The sequence below is a fragment of the Enoplosus armatus genome, chromosome 22 (assembly GCF_043641665.1).
Source record: "Enoplosus armatus isolate fEnoArm2 chromosome 22, fEnoArm2.hap1, whole genome shotgun sequence".
Taxonomy (NCBI): Eukaryota; Metazoa; Chordata; class Actinopteri; order Centrarchiformes; family Enoplosidae; genus Enoplosus; species Enoplosus armatus.
The window spans coordinates 13,909,990-13,930,419 of NC_092201.1; the positions used below are offsets into that span (position 1 = coordinate 13,909,990).

At 42.1% G+C, this 20,430-nt stretch overlaps 2 protein-coding genes and 1 long non-coding RNA gene across 3 annotated transcripts; 1 reads left to right on the forward strand and 2 right to left on the reverse strand.

Moving 5' to 3' along the window:
- The first annotated feature begins 358 nt into the window (after nt 1-358).
- On the forward strand, nt 359-11,800 carry fbxo18 (F-box DNA helicase 1). Its single transcript, XM_070928903.1, has 21 exons — nt 359-609; nt 1,180-1,347; nt 1,469-2,052; nt 2,359-2,495; nt 3,635-3,782; nt 3,907-4,088; nt 4,179-4,253; nt 4,481-4,572; nt 5,193-5,361; nt 5,575-5,794; nt 5,918-6,005; nt 6,106-6,201; nt 6,310-6,446; nt 6,668-6,764; nt 6,905-7,071; nt 7,509-7,605; nt 7,694-7,888; nt 8,635-8,760; nt 9,179-9,285; nt 11,090-11,224; nt 11,333-11,800. The coding sequence occupies exons 1-21, from the start codon at nt 591-593 to the stop codon at nt 11,492-11,494; spliced, it is 3,201 nt and encodes a 1,066-aa protein (XP_070785004.1). The 5' UTR covers nt 359-590; the 3' UTR covers nt 11,495-11,800.
- On the reverse strand, nt 5,884-8,349 carry LOC139304975 (uncharacterized). Its single transcript, XR_011599200.1, has 5 exons — nt 8,184-8,349; nt 6,877-7,061; nt 6,648-6,742; nt 6,111-6,219; nt 5,884-6,014 (listed from the first exon to the last, which is right to left on the reverse strand). It is a non-coding gene; the product is annotated as an uncharacterized lncRNA (long non-coding RNA).
- A 1,142-nt stretch (nt 11,801-12,942) lies between the features above and the next one.
- Nucleotides 12,943-20,344, reverse strand: il15ra (interleukin 15 receptor subunit alpha). The gene is made up of 8 exons (XM_070928954.1): nt 20,192-20,344; nt 18,894-19,088; nt 18,149-18,196; nt 17,803-17,850; nt 15,878-16,000; nt 14,696-14,788; nt 14,497-14,584; nt 12,943-14,199 (listed from the first exon to the last, which is right to left on the reverse strand). The coding sequence occupies exons 1-8, from the start codon at nt 20,268-20,270 to the stop codon at nt 14,118-14,120; spliced, it is 756 nt and encodes a 251-aa protein (XP_070785055.1). The 5' UTR covers nt 20,271-20,344; the 3' UTR covers nt 12,943-14,117.
- Between the last annotated feature and the right edge of the window lie 86 nt (nt 20,345-20,430).

Genomic DNA, 20,430 nt, shown 5'->3' on the forward strand with positions numbered 1-20,430 from the left:
GGGGGGGGGGGGGGGGTGCACTTGATTGTGTGATATCGGAGTCAGGGCGGGTGAGGGGTGTGAATGATGGCTTATCAAACCCGTTGCTGGTGATGTACTGCAGGCTCGCAGTGTCTCTTCAGTGTAGCTTCTTTTTGCTATTCTGAGCTCCGTGTTTCCGGTCTGGTTGTACAAAGATGAGCTGGCCAATCACGTGGCTTCCCCACCAACACAAACTTTGCAACATCTAGCTAGGCTACTAAAATCATAGCTAGCTACTTGGAAGCGACGTATGTTTCACTACAACATGTCAACAAAATGTTGACATGAACGGGGCCGGCACATTTGAGCTTTTGGACAGGTTGGTGGTTAACTTACGGGGGACAGTAATTTTAGCACAAGTATAAACAAGCTAGCAACAGTCGTTGTTTACTAATGTTTAGCCGTAGCTGACAGTTCCGTACAAGCGACGAGGACGACATTTCTGCGTAATGGCTAGTTAGTTAACTTGGGGTTTAACTTGGATTCAGCTTAACTAATTCTGAATCAATAACGTAAAGTTACGTGACCGTTATCTTTGTTACTAAAAGACGGATGTGCTGGACAGGAAGATGGAGATGGCTGTTAAAGGTAAGGTAACAGTCAACAATGCCAGTAACTAAACGTACCACAGAAAGTGAAATAACTAACTTCTGTAGTTGCATGCCTTTTAACTAACGTTACATGATATAGCTAGCTAACTAGTTAGTATGCAGTGAAGTCTGTGTTGGGCATTTCGGCATTTGACTTGGATCCTGGCGACGGACGGTAACTCTGAACTTTGACTCAAACGTTGATAATTTTCATAACCGTAAATGGACAAATTCTGTGCTCTCCTTAATAACTTTGTTTTTTTCAGGATACAATAGCCTTTTGCACTTTAATAGGACTCTAACCTCCACTAATATTCCCAGTTCACACTTCATAGGTTTGTAGCCAGAGGCAAACCAACGTTTTATCAAATGGTAGACTGGCTGGTAATTAGCCAGAATGACAGTATACAGTACGAAACTGTCATGTATGTTTAACCCCAGACTGAACAGTGTACATACCATTGTTGTAGGTAGGAAAATTAAAGAATGGCTGACATTGCACATGGCCAATGCCAATACTGTAGTTTTGTGTTGTGCTGACAAGACTGAATGTTGTGTGGTTTCCTAGGGAAGGTCAAAAGGAGGCACCTGAATGCAGCAGAGTGTGATGAGCTGGGACGAAGTGCAGAGGGCACTGACGCCCTCACCCTGCCCCACAACGTCAATCACAGGCAGGGCAACCGCAACCCCAACCAGGGGCTTTATCCCAGGACACCCACCAAGCGACCAAAGTGTGGTAATCTATTTTGTCTACTATAAGTCCTGATTAGCCCATTTTTTACTCACCAGCCTTTGGAAGGAAGTCATAAAATGAATGTCCATCACTGAATATTCTCTCTCACTCCTTATATCATCAGCATCTGCCTCAGGAAGTCCTGCTGGGAAACAGAAGGGCATCAATGACTTCTTCTCTGTGACAGGAGTGATCAGATCCAGTCCGCATAAGTCCTCCCAGCCCTGCTCGTCCACACACACAGATGGACTCAAAAGAGAGCCTTTTCCCGAGGAAGAGCCAAAGGTTGTGAAAGAGGAGGAGGATGACTATGTCAGCCCGTTCGCTGCTTTAGTGGCACCAGAAGATGAAGCGGAGGAGGAGATCAGTGATGCAAGCCTGTTATCTGCCGAGATGATGCCAGAGCCTGAGACAAAGCAGGAGGAGGTGGTGGACTATCTGGAGGGAATGACAGCAGAGATGTTTGGCGGTGATGATGAATTTAACCGATATGACAGTGACATTCACAACGAGGAGGTGGAGGCCCTCCCTGACGCCCACTATGGGCTCCTGGGCAGCAGCAAGGTCCTGCTGCAGCCTCAGGGCTGCGTGGATGACCTTCCAGAGGAGGTGCTGATGCAAGTACTGAGCCAAGTCCCCGCCCAGGACCTCTACCGCAATGTCAGCCTTGTCTGCCATCGCTGGAGGAACATCGTCCAGGACACCAAGGTTAAACAAACCACAGAGTGACATATTAGCAGCATGGTGTGGGGGCTAATGTTGAAGTTAAGTAATTATCTTATAATAATAATAATAATAATAAAGGGGGAAAGCGTGTACTTGCTTTGGAAATTAGTTTCAGCAGGTTTATATATGAAAATGTTTGAGAGATGGACTTTGTTTTTACACTGTTGAGTTTTCAGGGAGTATTTTATCTTCCTCTTCAGTCCTTCTCAAACTCAAATGTAAATTAAAGCTCATCAAATTAACATTGTTAAGTTAGTGGATGTTGTGTGTTTGTGTTCCATTGCGCAGTTTGTCCCCTTCAAGAAACAATACTACCGCTACATGATGAGGGAGAACAATACAATGCTGGAGATCTTCTCCATCCTGAGGAAGAGCTGCATAAGAGATCCAGCATCATCACAGCACAGCATACGACACCTTGTTGTGTAAGTCTGCATTTCCCCAGTAAGGGACATTACTGTACGTGAAGAGGAGTCTCTGTAATGTTTGCATTAGAGATGCACCGAAATGGAATTTCAGGGCTGATAACTGATGATTATCTGTTTGTTGCGATCAATACAATAACCGATAACATTAATCTTACAAATGTCAACAGGACAATGATTATATATTTGATTGACAACTTTATTTTTCTAATACAACGCCAATGTTTAGAGAGCCTTCACTATCCCTAGAATAATGAATGAATCTGTTTACTGTTAATAATAACTTTAGTTTATTATTATTATTTAATATGAAGACTAAATAACACCACACCATATGTCCTTATTGACAAGCATGTACATGCTACAAAACCCATTAGAATAACGTAGCCATAGAATAGACTAGAAGAACAGAGTCTTGGACTGATTAATGTTTACCTAAATCCCTTGGACTCCACTGTTTTAGAAGGGTGCAGGCTTTTTACAATAAACAGTCCTGTGGCCTCTAGAATTCTGCAGATTTTAACATGCGTGGCTAATTTGGCTCAACTCTTCCATACAATTAGCAATGACTTTGTGCTCGTTCATAACAATTCACTGCTAGAACATCGAGCTCTGTATGACTGTGTAAAACATACCATGTGGATGAAGAGGGGATTGGGTTTCGAGCGCCATCCCCAGTCCGCAGCAGGCTCCTCATTATCTGACGTAGTTATCGGCTGAAATTCCATGATTCCATTGCATCATCCAATAATCAGCCATATATCGTGCATCCCTACTTTGTGTTTGAATGAAGACAAAGTGGTAGGACGTTGACAGAGGAGACAAATATGTCACTTAGAGATGAATACCAAACAGACATTAAATCCTCCGCAGCAAAAGCTCAGACTGAGCTGACCAGTCATAGCATCACAAAGCTGCTTAGTATTAGGATCAAGTGTAAAGCCGTGACAACTGTTGTCTTTATTTTCTTTGAAATTTGAATTTTTTTTTTAAATCTTGGTGTCACTGTGAAGCACGGGATCAGAACTCCATTTAAGTGATCAAGTATAATTATGTACAATGACCAATAACAGAAGTATGGGAGTTAAGAACGAAATGTTCACTGTGGTAGTTATCTTGTCTGTGTGTGTTTTGGTCAGTTTAATGGCCCAGCATAAGGTGGGAGAGCGGGTGAGGCCGGAGGACGTTCTGGATTGTGTTAAGAAACATCGCCTTTTTCCTCAGGCTGAGGCCTCCATCAAATTACGTATCCCTGACATTAAGAAGAGCTTTAACCTTGGCATTGAGGTATGACTCACTCACACAAATACGCAAAGGTCCTCTGGTCATCATCATATTGAGAAAATTGACTTCACCGTGTGTACATATCCAGTATAGATCTGTCTTCGCATCATTTGTGTCCGATCTCCAGGGTCCCAACCCGTACGCGGCCATGGCCGTGATATTGATCCTAAGTGAGAGTGTTGATGACGTGCAGGCCCTGGTGTCTCTGCTCATTGGCTGCATGTCAGACACGGCCATCACGGAGTACCTCAGCCACATGGCCATGATGTTGCTCGCCTTAAAGAGGAGCAACATCCAGATTAGTAACAGGTAAGAGCTGTAAGTGTCAGCACCTTTTTAAATTCCCTCATCTTTCTTGTCGGCCTCCCTACCATTTTTTTTCCTTTTGGGTCCCTCCAGGCTGCATTACAACATCTACTACGTGCTCCACCTGATGGAGAATGGCCCCTTTTCTGTCAGCCACGGTCAGAGCAGGTGAGGACCAAAAAGCATTAGTTTCATTGATGTGGATTGATCTGCTTTGTTTGTCACCCATAATGTCTTCAGGATGATGGACCCGCTTAAGGGTGAAAGAGGTCAAGGATTGAAGACCATGGTTATTCCAACTTCTATCTTTCTGTAAACACGGTGCTAGTCATGTGACACAAAGCCCTCAGGAACTGAAGTCATGGATATATTTTCCGTGTGTGTTTTTCTGCTAGGCAGCCTCAGCTTCATCTCACACATGAACAGCAGCAGATCCTCAGCCACAACATCCAGGCAGACCAGGTGGTCAAGATCGTGGCTTTTGCAGGTAAAGTGGCCAGTATCATGGCTCATGGCAACATAGCCATCCACATTCTATAAAAGCATTGTACTTTGTCAAGAACACACCAAAATAAAATAAATAATACTGAGACAATCTCAAATGTCAGTGTAAATTTTAGACCCACAGCATTTATATAGGAACATTGAACCATTGAATTACTGTTGTAGCCCTCCGCCACATGCTGTGTGTGTGTGTGTGTAATGGGAACACAAGTGTAAATGTAAAGTGTCTGAAACACCACCAGGGGGTGTTCTAGCTCAAGATATTTCTTTTCAAGACATTTTCAGGGAGCCATAGGGTTTATACATTCTTATGTTTTTACCAGGCAATGACAGGTTTCTTTGGGTTGCATGTCGGCTCTGAAGCTAATGGAGGAAAGCTTTAGTGATACAATGTGAAACAGGTTTTGTTTGGTTTCATCATAACTGAAATTTGGTTATGTTGGTTCTCCTCAAATGCAATTACGATAAAAGTGTGTTCAAAAGATTTAAATGTTTAAAGATAATCAGTTCCATCGATGCTACTGTGTGAGGTGCGATGTGGGCCAGCCATGCCGATCAGGGTTTATAGTGTCGCAGCTGAAAGGTCCGTGCTGTCTGCCACAGGTACAGGGAAGACCACCACATTGGTGAAGTACGCTGAGCAGTGGCCACAACTCCGCTTCCTGTATGTGGCCTTCAACAAGTCGGTGGCGTGTGAAGCACAGCGTCGCTTCCCCAGAAACGTGGACTGCAAGACCGTCCACTCGTTGGCCTTCAACGACGTTGGGAGGAGGTGAGAGTTTAAGTTTTACCACAGATGCTCAGTGGCTGTCAAAGAGTTGAGTTTTTGTGTTCATAAATACAGACTGTGGTTGGCTGTGGCACGTTTTTTCTGCTCTATTAATCATTTGGATGCTAAATCTGTAATATCATAAATTACAAACATACCCTACCTGCTATTGGGTATTTTAACGCCACGCTCTCCTGTGAATCTTCCCTGTGGCAGCTACCAGGTTCGTCAGAAGCTGAGCTTTAACCTGAAGCCATTCGCCCTCAGCTCTGTTCTGCCCAAAGGCCGCGGCGGCTTTGCCAAAGCCAAAGTGGTGGCCACAACTCTCAACGCCTTCATGGCTTCAACGGACCGGACTATCACTACCAGACATGTCCCCAGTACCCGCATAGTCAAGAACCACCGCAGGATGGACATTGGCGAGTATGAAAAACAGGTATGAACACATTAATGTATACAAGTGACAAACTGCGTATCTTTTTTTTTAGTGTGAATAAATAATAATAAGAGCACTGCAAAGTCATATTTTAACTGTTTGCCTTTTATTCTGAAATCCTAGTTGTTTGTCCACGATGCACAGACGATCTGGAACAAAATGAAGGATCTCAACGAGACAGAACAAGACGCCTACCACATGATCCACGATGGTACGCCACCTGTGAATGACTGAAATTAATGTTAAGTAACTGTGTTGTAATATTAGAGGGAATGCTACACAGCTGAGTCAATGCAATTTTTCATTCCCAGGTTACCTGAAGTTATGGCAACTCCAAATCCCGCAGCCCCAGCTGTCCAACCAATATGACGTCCTCTTCATCGATGAGGCCCAGGACTGCACCCCAGGTAATCATTAACGCAGTCCTGCATGACGGTGGAAGAGCGCAATTGTGATTATTTTGCTCCGCTATGTGATGGTGACGCCGCCTTCCTCCCTTCCTCCCTTCCTCCCAGCCATCATGGATGTGCTCCTGTCTCAGCGCTGTGGGAAAATCCTGGTTGGAGATCCCCACCAGCAGATCTACACCTTCAAGGGAGCCGTCAATGCCCTGCACATTGTCAACCACACTCACATCTACTACCTGACACAGGTATACACAATCACACACACACAAATGATGACACTTGTTTTTTTTAGAGACTTGTGGCAGTTCAAGGGGGCTTTGTCATATTGCAGTCCAGTAAATACATAAAAAAGTGATGCATATTACGTTAGACAAATAAAGATCCACCATATCGCCTGTACACTAAAGTCCATAAGTCAGATATAAAAAGTGCTCCTGATAACTTACATCCTGATGTCTTTGTCCAGAGCTTTCGGTTCGGTGCTGAGATCGCCTATGTGGGTGCCACCATCCTCAAAGTGTGCAAGAAAGTGGAGAAGATTCTAGTGGGAGGAAAGCAAAAAGGTAAAAACTGTGTCCTTTTTTAATATTTTGCCTACTTGAAAGTACATACTGTATGAGGTTCTTCAAAAATATTCATGATTTCAACGCCCTGGATGTTGATTTGTTGGCGCACCTGTGCGTGCTGCATGTCCATGCTACAGGCGGTGTGTGTGACGAGGCTGCAGAGAGGGTCGAAGCAGCTATGAGGACGGGCGTCAGTCTTTGTCAGGGGAAGACGGCCATCTTGTCAAGATGCAATCTCAGTGTGTTCAGCGAAGCTGTCCGGCTCATCGACGCCAACCCGCACTGCCGGGTCCACTTCATAGGAGTGAGTGTGTTATATATACATACACACACACACACACAAAACCAAGCTAGCTGTTTCCAGTGTTCATGCTGAGCTCAGCTAGCTAGCTGCTGTAGCTCCATATTCAATGGACATATATGAGAGTGATATCTTCTCATCTAACTTTCATCCACCATGAAGCGAAAAAGTGTCCAAAATGTAGAACTACTGAAAATGAAATAGTCAGTAGTGTACAGCAGTGTTTCGTTACAATTAAGTAGCTGGCTCATCCTGCCTTTAACAGCTGCTTACCCTTATTGTCTCCCACCATGATAAGAAGACCGTTTGGGAGGAAACATTCAATATTACCATAAAAATTGTCAAAATTAGAATTTACAATATTAGGTATTGGCAAGCGTAAGTGCAAAACTAACTAGCATTCAAAACCCCACATTGATCAGGTCTGCCTTTTCCTTCAGGGTGTCGTAGGTATCGGCCTGAACAGGATCCAGGACATCTGGCAGCTGATGCAAGGGGCAGAAAAGAAGATCCAAGAACCAGGCCAACGACCAAAATGTGAGATTCATACAAATGCACACCCATATTTTTTGTTTTTTTTTGTTTTTTTTTAAATACTGACTGAATTTTGTTGCTCTGCCTTCAGTTATCAGGGATCCCCTCATTCGCTCCTTTGCCAACAAAAGTCAGAATGCCTTCTGGGCCCTGAAGGTGTATGCTACGCAGACCGAGGACAGGGATCTGGAGGCCAAACTCAACATTGTTGAAAAATACAGAAGTCGCATCCCCCAACTAGTGAATCAGCTGGAAAGGTCTTTTGAAAACGACTATCACAAAGCAGGTATGCAAAGACTTCTTCAACTGATTACTTAAATGAAGGCCTTACCAAAGTAGTGGTTTAACAAGGGAGAAAACGACATCATTAACACACACACAGCACAGAAGTGACAAACATCAAATATGAAATGAGAAAAAAAATTACAAAATTAAAATGACCAGTAAAATAATAGTGTTGCTTTATGAATATACCATTAGCTATGTTTAATGTACTGTATCTCAAGTTATCAGTGGAAGAAGTCATGCACAGAAATAGTAACATATACAGTTTGAAAAGAGGAAGTTAATGGATCACTCACTGTATGATGTCTAATCCAAACCACTCTCAGGTCTTAAACATGCCAGTAAGTTTGACGTCCATGAATCTGCATCTTTAAAGGGTAAAGTTAGTGATATTTTAAACCTTTGTTATTGTCAAGAAGGCTCATGAAAAGCAAACAAAACCAGCAGTGCGTGAGGACGTCTCTCAATACTGTCTGTGGCTCTCAGCCCCAAGCCTGTTGGTTCCCATCTGAAGATGTTAATCATTAAATCACAAATATCTACTTTCATTTAAAAGATAAAAAGGCTCTGTGGTTTCCTAAAACAGCCGAGCACTGTAGCTTTTAGCAGATGTTGCTCAAATGGGAGTGAATGGTGTCATCTTTTGTGAAACGGCATATTTCATATGGATGACACATTTTTCTGTCCACTGTGTAATGCCCTCCACTCAGTCATGGGTTGTTACCAATGTTTGCTGTTTTGTTCCAGACTTCATAGTCGGGACAGTCCACAAGGCTAAAGGTCTGGAGTTCGATACCGTGATAGTCTCTGACGACTTTTACAAGGTTCCCTCTTCGAGACACAACCTGCACTTCAGTCCCGACTTCTCCTTCGGTACGTTTCTTTGGACAAACCTCTCTTTCCTTTTTTTTTTTTTTTTTTTTAAACATATGTTTAACATTGTAGATTTTGGGTAGAAACTCTAATCTTATACAGGATGAACTGTATCTGTTTCAGACTACTCATCTCTCTCCTCTTATGTTTAGGGGTTGCTTTCCTGTTTGTTAGTTGGTTAGTTCTATTGTTAGAGGGCTGAGAGTAGAGCTAGACTGATAATTCGGCCAGGCTGATATTAGCTTATTGCAGACAGGAAACAGACTCATTCCATTCCATATCAAGATATTATGTTTATGTAAAAAAAATCTTCCTGGAATCAACAGAAACAGCCTGAGGAGAAGGTTTCTGGATCAGTGGTTGACTTTGAAGGCAGTCTAAGAAGTGTTTTAATATTTGAATACTCTTCCCTGCTCAGATAAAGTTCCTGACGACGAGTGGAACCTGCTGTATGTGGCCGTGACTCGTGCCAAGACCTCGCTGATCATCACCAGGAACATCCGCCGCATCCTCACGGTGGCCGGGGTAAGATACAACCGCACCATGCCCCTCGCTCCTTATGCCAAGTTGTTTCCGCGGGTTCAGTTATGTTTGCACGTGGCCGCTACATATTCAGCCACTCTGATGACTCTCTTATGTCTGATGTTGTTCCAATGCAATGATGCAGAAACGCCTTCAGTCTTTCCTCTCCCGTGTCCTTCTGGTTTTATAAAGACGGCCTGTCGCCACCATCGTCGTCACTCGGTTTTCTCTGTCTGTCTTCTCATGTAGCAGTTAGGGTGTTTTGGTCGTGTTAAGGAGAAGAAGGATCAGTAGACCAACTTTTTTCCAACATCTACCAGTTTCACTTCCCGCAATTGAACCTGTGAACTTGTGCTCTGGCTAACAATTGGGTATTTTTGCAAGAATATAACGGAACTTGTTTTGGATTACAGTCCATCAAAAATCATGTTAGAAACCAGGAGAGAAGACCATGTTTAGCTTCATTGAGTGCTTCTTGTTTAAGGAAATGCTTGGGAAAGTCTTGGTCTCTGTGATCCACATTGTAGCACACCCACAGCAGAAGCAGTAAGTCAAACACGACACATGCTCTTTAGTCTTTTAAGATTTGTCAACAAAGAGGCATTGTTTAGCCTGGATTCGATTAAGTGCTTTCAGAAAGCGTGGACTTGTTGCCAACCAGATGTCAAGATAGCCTCCAGCTGCTTCCAAGCTCCACGCCCTCCCATTGGTGACCTGAAGTAACGTGGAGACCTCCACCCAGCAGATGTGGTGAATCAAGTCACACTACAAGCAAGAAAACAAAGGCAGCAAGAAGCAAGCTGACGCTGAATCTGTGGACACAACAAATTGCTGAGAAGAAAAAGTTGCACTAGCTCCCAAAGGTGCATATTTTGGACAAAAATGAGCACCTCACTTTCACTTCCTGGAACACAAGCTTCAAACATGGACTGATATGTTGCCGGTGACCTAATGATGAACCACCTTTAGTTTTATTTCACCAAGTGCCACACGGTGTTCAGTCGTGCAAATTGTGCATGCTGGCTCATTGTCACACCTCGACGTGATGTTATTAGTAACACCTTTTCCTAATACGACAAGTCAAAATGTCTCCTACTAACCATTCTTTTTATTTCCGATTTAATCTCCCTATTAATTTGTCATCTATGAAATGTCGGAGAAAAAAATCTTCCCACGGCCCAAGGTGGTGTAATCAAATTGCTTGTTTTATTCATATATGACAAAAAAGCATCAAATCCCTATGTTTCAGGAGCTAGAAGCAGCCAGTGTTGGGCAAAAAAGAATTTGATTTATCAAATCGCTTTACTTGGAAGTCTTAATGGAGTGTTAGAGCATGCAGGCTCAGTAAACAGACTGTGTACTAAGCTGCCTTCTTACAAAACCCTGATGAGACGCATCTGCAGGAGGACACACGGACAGTGTGTTCTGCCCCAGCTAGTGTGGACTTGAAGCCCATTCTTCAACGGGCCCTCCAGCTGGCCCCTCTTGTGAATCTGGCAAGCTGTAAACACAGCCAAGTGGACTCCTCTTCCCAAAGACAAAAAAAGAGCCATTTATAAAATGAAATGCATAAAATACAATAGGATCCTAGACTGTGTTCAGCATGTTTGCATTACTATGGGCTGGAGTTTGAACAGAGATGATGATATATCAGAAATATTTGTAGCTACTGGTGAACGAGCCTCTCTCTCAAATATGTGAGACGGGCTCAAATGTTAATCTAAATCAAATGTCCCATTTTGTACAATTAACTAAATCGTCTGCCATGTCCTCTCCACCACATCATCAACTTCCTGTCACTTCCCAGGAGTACTTCCTGAAGTCGCAGATGCCCAGCCCCTTGCAGAAGGCGGGCGAGCCTCTCCCGTGCACCGTCACCGACTGTCCCAACTGCACCACACCCGGCTCAGCGTTCACCATGCACAAGCGGCAGATGAGATGTGTAAGAATGCGTCAAACCCACACTAACACTGTATAACAAGCCAATATTCTAATGCATGAATGTAGTACAGCACGGTTTTTTGTCACTGGCCTCTTTCGTCTTGCCCAGACGGATGGCGTGTCTGCTGGCGGCCCGCTGTGCGAGAGGTGTGTGTGGACGCGCATCGGGCCGACTGCCTTCCTCATGACCGATGACGTGCTCTCGATGGCTGAAATACCACAAAGACTCGGCCCGCCAGACCACCACGAGATGCTCCTGGGGCTTTTCTAACGCTGCTCGTCTCCTATTGTGTGCAATATGTGCAGGACTTAGGGGGTCACCTTTTTAACATGTCAGCTGTTCACCCAGAGACACTGAAACAGACTGTGAACTATTGAAAAGGTGTTTTTCATTTTCTTTGTAAGAGAAAAAAACATGTTTGCGATGTGACTGTCGTGACCTGGATGTTGTAATGTCCAATTGAGACGCCCTGTAGGAAGGAAACACTGAGGTTTAACGGCAGAGCATGGTGTGATTGTGTGAAAACCAGTCCTATGTGTTTTGTTTCTTTTTTAAGTAAAAGCACACATCTTTTAACGTCTCTCTTTTTTAATCACATCTGATAGAAGTATTTGGGATCATTATTTTTTTTTATGGTTAACAAGGTGTGTATTATGGCCTTTTTATAAGTAGCTAACAACATAAAACTTACCTTTTCATTTCATCAGCAGTTTTGGTTGTAACATTAACATTACTCCACTGTGTGTGTGTGTGTGTGTGTGTGTGTGTGTGTGTGTGTGTGTGTGTGTGTGTGTGTGTGTGTGTGTGTGTGTGTGTGTGTGTGTGTGTGTGTGTGTGTGTGTGTGTGTGTGTGTGTGTGTGTGTGTGGCAGATAATCCACAAATGACTGCACTGGGATTAAGTGAATTCCATTGTTCTTGCCAAACAGCCGCTCCCAATCAGCCTCAGCTTTTGGGAAACACCACAGCCTGCCTGCAGTCCACTTCCAGTAATTAAAAAATACCACAAAAGCTTTTCAGTACATTAGATGAAAATGAGAATTATTAAACATTAAGGAAGTATTAAAGCACTAAGTCATGTTCTAGAAGGCCCCCCTATGCTGATGGAGAGATTTATTGATCCCGAGCAAAGTCCTCTTATACAAGAAATTCTCTGTCACGTTATTGTACTTTTATCCTGCCTGGGAGACGGTCTGCAGTGGTGTACGTGACCAGCTGTGAGTTTCAGTCTGCAGAGGAGTGACAGAAGAATGTAACAGGAACTCTGCTGTCTGGATTTGTTGCTGAACAAGTGTTTTACTTGTACATTACTTCATAATCAAATTTACTTCTGCAACTGGAGAGGTCAAAGAACTTCCAGAAATTCTACGGGAGATAACCAACATCTGAAGAGACAAATTGATATTACACGTAGTTTTGACTTGAAAGTTGATTCTATTATCAGCAGCTATAGATGTCAGATTGTGTGAAGTCCTTCATTTGCAACACTGGACTAATGTTTAAAAGAATACTTTTAATTCTCATACAAACTGACAGTGGAGAACAACAAGACATACAAGAAATTGTGTACATCGTGGTCCTTTTTAAGAGGCTTTTTTTTCTCCACACTGACCATTATAAAACTATTAAGGAAAATGCTGAAAAGCATTGTTAACATTGATGAAAACCACAGGAGAATTAAAAAAAATAATACTATTAAACATCAGTTGTCCATAAATATCCGGTGTGTCTGCAAATGATTATTTATTTCAGTAACAGTGATTAATAATACATACTTTTAAATATGATATTCATATGAAGGCTTCACAGGTGTCATACAGTATATCTACGCCATGTACAGCTAGTTGCTGTTTTGTACATTTTACATTATAGGTCAAGCAATTCGTAAAAAGGAAGCTTTAGACTACATCCAAAGCAAACAATGTGGCTCATGGCCAGTGTCCAAATAATACAAAAACAAACCGTGGTTTGATGGCTGACTTCAGACTTTGCTCTAACCACAGGCGGGGGTGGTTCCTCTCGCGTCCAGGGCCCACAGCTGCTATTAGCGGCACAAACACAATTCTACTCATCCTCATTGTCCTGAAGTTTCAGATAGCTCAAAATCTCAGGCGATAAGATACATTATCTGCATGGCTGGACCCCAATAATGGGGTTACGTGACAAAATCTGTTTGTTTTTTGGGGGATGTGGGCGAACTGACCCTTGTACGAAACAGGGTTGGACACTTAAGTACTGTCAAGGACTGGTCAGTGCCCCTGGCTCAGTATGCTACCAACTGCTAACAGACTCTTGTTCTAGCAAACATTTGTACAGAAGCTAAACTAACAGCAGCTAAACAAATAATTAGCTCTGTGGTTCATGTATTTAATTGGGGGACTATTTTCAGATGCAGATTTGGTAGCAGTAGGACTGCTGTAAATACTGTGGGACTGACTCAAAACAACCTACAGGGCCCAGGTTCATTGTGATGAAGGAACGTGTCACCCAGCAGGGTAAAGGTGTGGGCCATTTATGTGTTTTTAATAGCTTTTAGACATCAATGGAGCTCTATGGCACAGAGGAGATGCTACATCAGGTGTTGGCTACACAGGCGACACTTGTTGGAATGTTTAATTTATTGTTAGGTTTGGCGTTTTCTTTTCACACAGAATGTCCCCATACTTATCCTACAAGGATCCAAAAAAAAAAAGCACTGCCAAGTTCCTCGTGCAGTTCAAAGTTTTGGTTAAGTGTCCTGAGATCTGCTCAGATAAAAAAGGTTCCAAGTTCAAATTCTTGGGAATGTGCAAACAACAAATCCTAGCGTCAAGGAGGCGATCACACCATCTCCAGCGCTGTGTGGAGGTAGTGACCCGTTCCCGAGCTCCAGTAAGGTCATGGGGGAAAAAACTCTACGACGCAGGTGCAGATGGAACACGATTCATGGGTAACGCTTCTTCCGTTGTGTACGGTGGGATGCTGATTTTTAACCTCCTAAAAGATGTAAAGGAATCAGCAATGAGATTAGAACCAGTAAAATGAGTGAGCACATGGGAATTTGCACCCTGGTACTTGACCGTTTTCAATACAGAACTGTTAAGATAACTGATCAAGCAAACTGCTGGTTCACTGCAACGGTTTTACCTACATTTTAGTTATTTCAGTGAAAGTGTGTCGTGACATAATGCCACACATGCAAACAAATATATATACACACACATATACATATATACACATATATATTGATAGATATACACTTTCATTTTTAAAACAAATTTTTTTCTAGCTTGCCTTCTATAACATAAGATGCCGATTCCAATCAAAGCACAGACGAGCAATGAAGCACCGGTGATCATCGCTGTCGTCTTGCTGTCAAGTTCTGCCAATAAGAGAGAAATACTTAACATAAAATGTATTTTTTCCATTTGTAGAGCTTTCATCATTTACAAATGATGAGACAATTGGGTGCAGTAACAGTGTCGAGGCTTACTGAGGTCGGACACACGACCGTTGTTCGAAGGCTCGGCGGTGGTTGAGGTTGATGTTGTCGGCTCCGTTGCTCTGGTCTCTGTCACAACATCGACTTTTTCCAGCAGTGAAAAAGAGGTTGAATAAGATTTTCCTGTTGGTCAATTATTCATGAACAGCTCTGCATTGGCAGATAAAGGCAGCGTGAGTTCTGCGTAAAAGGATTCTTGATCATATGATATTCCCAATGTCAGGCAGGTTTCTGTGTTGTTTCGGCTATGCTTTTAGAGTCCATATTTTAAACACACACAGAGCTAAACACTGCTGAGGAGAGCGATAGGGGAACCAGCAGAATAAATATGGAGGAGTTCTGATCAGATGTTGCCAATTCTAAAGACTTAAAGAATAAGAAGCGTGCACTTTGTGTCAGCTCCGTCATTTGAGAGAACTCTGGAGGTCTCCGGGAATAACCTGGGTGCTAAACCTGACGATAAGTGCAAGACTGTGCTCCCACAGAGGGCAACATTTACGGATTCAGCTCAGCCAACTTCAAACCTGGACATCTGGTGGACAGCCAAATAAACACCCCAAAAAGCAGCCATATTATTCTACATGTAGGGGCCAACGATATTTGCAGAGAGCAATCAGAAGTGCTCAAGAAGGATTTCACTGAACTGTTTCTGATTAAGTGACGTTAATGGATGCCACTAAGCTGCCTCTGCCGCATCTCGCATCACTGCCATTCAAATCAACACCGAGGAAATCTGCCTGGCATCAGTGCAGGCAGGACAGAGAATGCCTCGGACCAACAGGGTCCTTGCTCCACTTCTACTACCCCCAATGTGCCTCTTCTTTCTCCTATTGGTCACGGACCTACTGCCTTGTACAGTGTCCCCCACAAAAAACTCAAATTGGCAAAGAATACATTTAACTCACTAAACTGGCACAGGTCTGCTTTCTGCTGACCACTGTATTTTATTAAGTGAAATATGGGACAATTTATTCATATCTTGCACTGCACTGTAGCAGCACTGTAATTCTACTGGTATGCACAAATCTTTAAACCAGTTCTTAGAGGTTTTATACAGACAGGCCCAGGTGTGATTGGTTGGAAGTGACCTGATACAGATCGATTACAGGCAACAATACTGTGGAGGCTAACTGGGAAAATCAGCATTAGTGTGTGTGACTGTAAGCTATTTACCCTGTGAGTGACTTGACAGACCCTGCAGACCAGGTGAGGATGGCTCTGCACTATCTGTTTCTGCAGCCACCGACGCTGAGATGCTTATATTCTGGGTCATCTGTAGGCTGGTGGAGGCTGCAGCTGATGAGAAAAGAAATGTACTTCTACTAATACTGCAGAGAGCATGACTGCATCCACTGCAGCTAATACTACTTCCACTACACGTACTACCTCCGGTTACTACACTGTTGCTTCTTCTACCATCACTGCTATTAGTAAAGCTACTGTTGAAGAAAACAAACTCATACTGTCGGATATAATATGCCACTAATAACACAAGATTAAAAGGGGAAAAAAAACATGCAGGGTTTAGTGTTAGTTTTTAAAACAGTTAATGAATTAATATTACTGTTACAACTGCTGTTGTAACAGTAATATTAATTCAATCTTCTGATAGTACTACTCCTATTACCACAACTACTGCTGCTATATATACAACCATTAAAGCTACTAGAACAGTTATTATACTGCTACTATTGATCTTGGTACTACTACTTTTACTACTACTACTAATAAAAGGGGAGGGAGAAACAAACAGACCGTTGTATTCATTCATGTTTCAGTTTAGGTGTACCAGTTGAATGCAACATTTATTACTGTGCTTTTCCTACTGTGACAGTCTAAATGTCTGCCATGAGGTCTCTCTCATTAACTCCCATTATGTAACAAAATAGTATATTGTATATTTGGACTTTTTAAAGGCAGTATTAACTGATTTTTTTATGGCCATTTGGGGGCAGCAGAATAAGCCATCTAAAAAGCACAACACTGACACCTTATAAAGTTGACAGTTGCCTATTTACACATCCAGCAGACATGGAGCAACATTAGCATTTATTCCTATCACCTGACCAATCCAAGTCCAGTATTTACTCTCATTCTGGCTCTGTTTTGGTCTCCACCGGCTCCTGAGGAAAATATGTGGCTCTTTAGCTGCTAATTTCTACATTCACTAGCTGGTCGGTGACTTTGTCTGTATGCTGTTTGGTGCTAGGCAGCTGGCATATAGTCCGTTTCCCTGGAGATTTTTCACTGAAAATACGTCTGGCCCCTCTCCTGTTCAGGCAGGTTTCCATTTCCATCGAAAGTGAGCCGAGAGGTTCCAGACTGGTGGTGCCAAGCTACACATGACCCATTGTTAAAAAAAATAAAATTGTAAGCCCAGCTTTAAAGTATTGTACTATTGTACCACAAGTACATGTTGTCAGTATAACAAAATCACCGCAGAGTCTGGTTCCATTAAAAAGGCTAAGGACAATGGCTCATTTGCAATAGGTTTAATTCATTTGAGCAGTAACGGAAGATCAGTTTGACTTGTGAAAACACGGGTGTAACTAACAACATTAATAACGGCTAAATTCCATTTAAGTGTTCTGGGTTTTTGTGACACTTTATGGAACAAACAGTTACAGTCAAAGGTCTTGGCATGAGATGAACACACATGCATGACCCCACGCCAGAAAAATGACAACAGGTATCTACTGCCTTACATTCTATGTGCTCGGGTACATTATAATTATGTAACAATAATAACGGTTTGTCAGATCTGTTGGACTTTATTGGGATGAATCTTATATATTTTTGCTATCCTCCCACCATTTCACAACATGTAACAATGTCACTTATGTACATTTGAATGAGCTATGCTGTATTTTTTAGTAAACCCTACTAGTAGTACAATCATTAATGCTGCTGCTACCTGTACATTAAAGCTACTGGCACAACTACTATTGCTACGGCTACCTTTACTACTAACACTACTACTGATAAAAAATGACAGATGTCGTTTTTTTGTTTCATAATTAGTACTTGTTCATTATTAGTTTAGTGTTAGTATTATTTTAGTATTTCTTCATAGAAATTCATGCAAATACAGAACTCACTGACTGTGGTGGCAAGGATGAAGTCAAGGGGAATATCAGTGTGACCCTCTGCAAGATCAGACCACCATTAATCATAAATGTGCAACGAAAATACTTCTCCCTGGCTCACATTACAGCTTTACTATGTGCAAGTATTCTAGCAACATATATGCAGGAGGAATCTGAATGAAGTGTAAGTTTACACACATGCCACTCATGCACGCCATTGCAGTTGAATTTTATTTTAAATTTTTTTAGGAAACTACTTCAATAAGCAATACCCATGCTCTTTAGTGATGACCGCCCTCATCTAACATGTCATATAAATATTATTTTCCCCTTATTTCAGGCGTACAAACACACTTACCTGTTACTGTGGTCTTTGGTGGCTGTGTTGTGGTTCTTTTCGGGTCAGCTGAAAAAAAAAGAAAAGTTCATCATCTGAAACTTGGCTGTATGGAAAAGTTACAAATAAACTTTGTGTCAATGCAAAAAAATAAAAAAATAAATAAAGTTGGGGGACTAGCATAGTATAGGTCAAGCTCCAAAAACCAAGGCTCCTTCTCTTCTTTTGCCTGGTGAACGCCAATATCCCTAGTTTGTAAACAGACTTGTACACCTATCTCCATATGCATGTGTTTAAATCTCAATTTTTTTAAAAATGATTACAAAATGTAATCATTTCATTTAATCCCTCTCACTCAGCTAGTGGTCTGATTTCCTATGAAACCAAACTTCAATGGAAACCAGACTTCAGCACAAAAAGGTTTCCCTTCGTTTGCAGCACTAATTGCATTTCGTATGCGTGTTCATCTGTTTCATTTTGAGGAAATGCTGGATGCATCACTTACACAAATTTAAACTAAACCAGATCAGTGCCGTCTCACATTCATTTACATGATCAGTGTGATTTGAAAAAAAAATAATAAAAAAGGCCATAGTGCGAAGGCTCATTCCCAGGGCGGGAAGATAGTCTTCAGCCCTATGGTCCTAGTACCTGAGTCCTATGGGCCAGTCTGGGTGGGGCGTTATGCTGCTTCATTCAGAGAGCTGTGCAAAATTAGTTTGGGATTTTGTGAGTGATGTAAGGACAAAGAACAAATAAATCTTACTGATACACTGGAGGGTGGGCGTCGTCCACTCTGGAACACCTTTAATTTCCTTGCACTTGATGAGATTTGAGGTTCCCACCTTCCTCACGTGACCTTCTATACACGTGTAGCGAAAAGTACTTTGGAAGCATGTCCCTGGTGGAGGTTCAGTTAGAGGCAGTTGACGGATTTCCGAGCATAGACAATTGATTTGGTCTGGAAGAAAAAATGTCATCTGGCAAAATTACAATATGGACGCAGAGATTCATGCAGAGATGGCAACAAGAGAAAATGAAAATGGTTGAGTTTAGATTATTTTTTATTAGCTAGTTTCAGATGGCAAAGGAAAAATCTAGAAGACCTTGGTCAAACTACAAAAAAGTCCCTCAGGACTACGTGGACTTCAGTGGTGAAGGAATGATGTTGGAATTTTGCAGGTTTTTTGTAAGGCAACCCTACAGCTCGACTGTTTAACAGCACTACATAATTCTGCACATCTGTACATATTTTATATTTTCCGTATATATCTTTATTTTGTTCCCCATATTTATATATATATATATATATATATATATATATCTGTATTTATTATATGTATATTGTTGTTGTTGTTGTTTTAAATACTTCTGGTTTTTACTGACACAGTGCTTGTCTGCTGTGTGTTTCTGCACCTTTCTGTCTTTGCTGCTGTGAATTGTAAATTTCCCAGCTGTGGGATAAATAAAGTTTATCTTATCTTATACATGTTATAGGGTTTATTAACCCTTTGCTTTACTGTAATCTGTGTTATAGTACATGCCTAGATTAATCAGTAACACATGAACACAGGTGTCTACCAAGATAGTTTATGGTGCACAACAGAATCTGAAAATGTAAAGTATCTGCTTATTCACTGTTGATGAAAGAGGCCTGGTTCCCCTTAGCCCCTCTCCGGTTTCCCCAGGTACGTAAATCCTTCACATGTGTGCGTTTTTATTAGTACGGTGTTACTTCTATGTTTTGTTAAGAGTTTATATAGACTGCCTTGTGTTTTCTTCATGTGTTTGTTTTGTCTAATCGCATTTGCACACACTGACTACACACATCCTGCCAGAGGTACAGTAGCGGCTGTGAAAGGGAAAGTTAAAAAATAAATAAATAAATAAATAAAAGTAGTAAGTAAACAATATTTAGTTTTGTTTTTATTATTGCTATTTTGCAGAGCCTTGGTTAGGACCAAATCACCACAGCATACACCTAGCGTAAAACTGCGGATTCTTTAAAAGGAGTTCTGAACGTAATCTTATGTGTAAAGTGGGGTACGTTTCTTGGGCACTTACCGCCGTTGGAGCAGCGCGCAGCTCCGAGCAGACAGGTCATCATAACGCAGACAGAGAATAAGGGGGGACCCAGGTCCATCTGACAGCTCTGTGGAGACCTAAATCATGTTCGCCAAGGAAACCACGACCGGTAAGTCATCCTCAATGTGCGACGTCCTGTTGCCACAGCAGTTATGTCTCTAACTTTCACTTTCGCTGTACATCCTACTGGATACTATACGCAATGCAGTGGCTAGGTC

Coding starts and splice junctions, on each gene's coding strand:
- fbxo18 (XM_070928903.1), top strand. Junction 1,348..1,468: donor CACCAAGCGACCAAAGTGTG/GTAATCTATTTT, acceptor TTATATCATCAG/CATCTGCCTCAGGAAGTCCT. Junction 6,006..6,105: donor CTACCACATGATCCACGATG/GTACGCCACCTG, acceptor TTTCATTCCCAG/GTTACCTGAAGTTATGGCAA.
- il15ra (XM_070928954.1), bottom strand. CDS start 20,270: ATGGACCTGGGTCCCCCCTTATTCTCTGTCTGCGTTATGATGACCTGT. Junction 18,197..18,893: donor GCCCACCCTCCAGTGTATCA/GTAAGATTTATT, acceptor TTTTTTTTTCAG/CTGACCCGAAAAGAACCACA. Junction 14,200..14,496: donor GGCATCTTATGTTATAGAAG/GCAAGCTAGAAA, acceptor TACATCTTTTAG/GAGGTTAAAAATCAGCATCC.